This window comes from Meleagris gallopavo, unplaced genomic scaffold (genome assembly GCF_000146605.3).
Source record: "Meleagris gallopavo isolate NT-WF06-2002-E0010 breed Aviagen turkey brand Nicholas breeding stock unplaced genomic scaffold, Turkey_5.1 ChrUn_random_7180001928723, whole genome shotgun sequence".
NCBI classification, from domain to species: domain Eukaryota; kingdom Metazoa; phylum Chordata; class Aves; order Galliformes; family Phasianidae; genus Meleagris; species Meleagris gallopavo.
In genome coordinates, this window is record NW_011190892.1 from 4,281 (window position 1) to 7,714 (window position 3,434).

The 3,434-nt window shown below is 53.3% G+C and overlaps 1 protein-coding gene across 1 annotated transcript in view; it reads left to right on the forward strand.

Moving 5' to 3' along the window:
* The window catches only part of LOC104916685 (KAT8 regulatory NSL complex subunit 2-like), a gene marked incomplete at its 5' end in the record, with an annotated part of 7,305 nt that extends 4,267 nt beyond the window's left edge, over positions 1-3,038 (forward strand). Inside the window, one exon of the mRNA XM_010727700.3 lies at positions 2,421-3,038. Within this exon, the coding sequence (XP_010726002.1) occupies positions 2,421-2,698 (278 nt within the window). The remainder of the gene's footprint in view (positions 1-2,420) is intronic.
* Positions 3,039-3,434: the final 396 nt, after the last annotated feature.

Consider the following 3,434-nt stretch of genomic DNA (forward strand, 5'->3'; position numbering starts at 1 on the left):
CCCAGGCTCTGAGCAAGGCACGCTGCAGCTGGCTCCATCCAAGCAGAGTGGAAAAAGCGGGGCTGGGTTTCCGTGCGTCCCAGCCATGGGCTGTGCTGCTCACCCTCCTGGCAGCCCGTGCTGCTGACCCCACTGAGCTGCGGTCGGTTGGGAAATGGGGTCAAACCCGGCACTTTCTGCCAGCGTCCGTGGGGCTGAGCTTTGCTCTTTCCTCCCCCAGAGGGGGGGCTGCAAAGGGAGCGGCTCAGCACGGTGCTCAGGGCTGGGATCCTGCGCTCTGACCCCAAAGTGGTGCTCTGTGCTCAGCACCTGGGGATTGGGGGGTGTGGATACGGGGTATGGGGTATGGGTATGGGGTATGGGTATGGGATATAGATACGGGGTATGGGGTATGGGTATGGGTATGGGATATAGATACGGGGTATGGGTATGGGGTATGGGTATGGGATATAGATACGGGGTATGGGATATAGATACGGGGTATGGGGTATGGGTATGGGGGTATGGGGTATGGGTATGGGGTATGGGTATGGGGTATGGGTATGGGATATAGATACGGGGTATGGGTATGGGGTATGGGTATGGGATATGGATACGGGGTATGGGGTATGGATATGGGGTATGGTGTATGGATATGGGGTATGGGGTATGGGTATGAGGTATGGGTACAGGGTATGGATATGGGATATGGATACAGGGTATGGAGTATGGGGTATGGGTATGGATACGGGGTATGGGTACGGGGTATGAATATGGAGTATGGGGTATGGATACGGGGTATGGGGTATGGATACGGGGTATGGGGTATGGATACGGGATATGGGGTATGGATGTGGGGTATGGGATATGGGTATGGGGTATGGATATGGGGTATGGGTACGGGGTATGAATATGGAGTATGGGGTATGGATATGGGGTATGGATATGGGATATAGGGTATGGATATGGGGTATGGATATGGGATATGGGTATGGGCATGGGGTACGAGGTATGGGCATGGGGTATGGATACAGGGTATGGATATGGGGTATGAGTATGGGATATGGATGTGGGGTATGGGCGTGGATATGGATATGGTTTATGGGCTATGGGTATGGATATGGGATATGGATATGGGATGTAGGTATGGGTATGGGTATGGATACAGGTACGGGTATGGGTGCGTGCTGGTGTTCTGCCCAAAGATGGGCTTTGCTCTCGTGCTGCTCTGCACAGCTGCAGCGGTGCTGATGAAAGGCAGGAAATCCCACTGACACCTCAGACAGGAATTGGGTTTTTCCCTGGGAAGGAAAAAGGGTGGAAGCAGCTGAACCGCAGTCCCGGCTGAGGGGGGGCACTGCAGCCTTCTCTGCTGCACAGGAGATGCTCTGAAATGGAAATCATCACCGTGCTGCCTAGGGAAGCGTGGGTGCCCATCCCTGGAGGCGCTCACTGCCATGGGGGGCTGATGGCGGTGGGGTTGGGGGGCTTCTGGGCTTCCTTCCTACTCAACCATTCTGTGGTTCGATGATGTTTAAGATCTCTCCCAACCCAACCACTCAACGGTTCTACGGTCTGCGCTGTCCCCTCCAACCCAACCGTTCCGTAGTTGTTTGATCTTGGAGGTCCCTTCTATCCCAACCATCCCACGGTTCTCCAACCCAACCCATCCTGTGGTTCCATGAGTTTAAGGTTCCTTCCAACCCAACCCATCCCATGGTTCCATGAGTTTAAGGTTCCTTCCAACCCAACCCATCCTGTGGTTCCATGAGTTTAAGGTTCCTTCTGTCCCAGCCCATCCTGTGCTTCCATAATATTTGAGATCTCTTCCACCCCAACCACCTCATGGTTCTCCAACCCATCCCATGGTTCCACGATCTTTAAGATCTCTTCCAACCCAACCATCCCATGGTTTCATGATCTTTGAGGTCCCTTCTATCCCAACCCATCCTGTGGTTCCCTAATATTTAAGATCTCTTCCAACCCATCCATCCCATGGTTTCATGATCTTTGAGGTCCCTTCTATCCCAACCCATCCTGTGGTTCCCTAATATTTGAGATCTCTTCCAACCCAACCAGCCCATAGTTCTCCAACCCAACCATCCCATGGTTCTCCAACCCATCCCATATTTCCATGATTTTTAAGCTCCCTTCCAACCCAACCACCCCATGGTTCTCCAACCCAACCATCCCATGGTTCTCCAACCCAACCATCCCATGTTCTCCAACCCAACCATCCCATATTTCCATAATCTTTAAGCTCCCTTCCAACCCAACCACCCCATGTTTCTCCAACCCAACCATCCCATGGTTCTCCAACCCATCCCGTATTTCCATGATCTTTAAGCCCCCTTCCAACCCAACCACTCTCATTCTCTCCATGTAGTCACGCCGTAGCCATACTGCGGTTTCCCCAGTTTTCCCTTGACCACATCTCGCAGACATCTGCCAGGACACCAACCAGATGCTGTTCAAACCATGCCAGGGCTCCGAGGAGGTGCCCTGCCACAAACCCGTTCCCGTCAGCCTCTCCGAGGAGCCCTGCTGCCCTCTGCACCTCCGCCTGCCCCCGCAGCTGTACGTCCCTGAGCAGGTGCTGGCTGTCCCCGAGGAGCTGCAGGCAGCCCCCACCGACCTGTACCTGAGTGCCGCGGAGCTGCAGCCCACCGAGAGTTTGCCCCTGGAGTTCAGCGATGTAAGTTGGACGTGCTGCTGGTAGGGAGGTGTCCCAAAGCTCCTCCTTTTCGCCACTGAATGGAGGTGGAAGACCGGGAGAGCTGGTGCTGGAGCCACGTGTGCCTCACGCACCAGATTTTATCCATCCCATCCCACACCAACCATCCCGTGCTTCTCCAACCATGGAGGGGTTGGACCCCTTGAAGGTCCCTTCCAAGCCAACCATCCCGTGGTGTTCCAACCCAACTCAATCCATACTTCCATGATCTTCAAGGTCCCTTCCAACCCAACCATCCCATAGTTCTCCAACCCAACCTAATCCATACTTCCATGATCTTTAAGGTCCCTTCCAACCCAATCATCCCATGGTGTTCCAACCCAACCCAACCCAATCCATACTTCCATGATCTTCAAGGTCCCTTCCAACCCAACCATCCCATAGTTCTCCAACCCAACCATTCCATGGTTCCATCACCTTGAAGGACCTTTCCAACCCAACCATCCCATAGTTGTCCAACCCAACCCAATCCATAATTCCATGATCTTCAAGGTCCCTTCCAACTCAACCATCCCATAGTTCTCCAACCCAACCTAATCCATACTTCCATGATCTTTAAGGTCCCTTCCAACCCAACCATCCCATGGTGTTCCAACCCAACCCAATCCATACTTCCATGATCTTTAAGGTCCCTTCCAACCCAACCATCCCATAGTGTTCCAACCCAACCCAATCCATAATTCCATGATCTTTAAGGTCCCTTCCAACCCAACCATCCCAT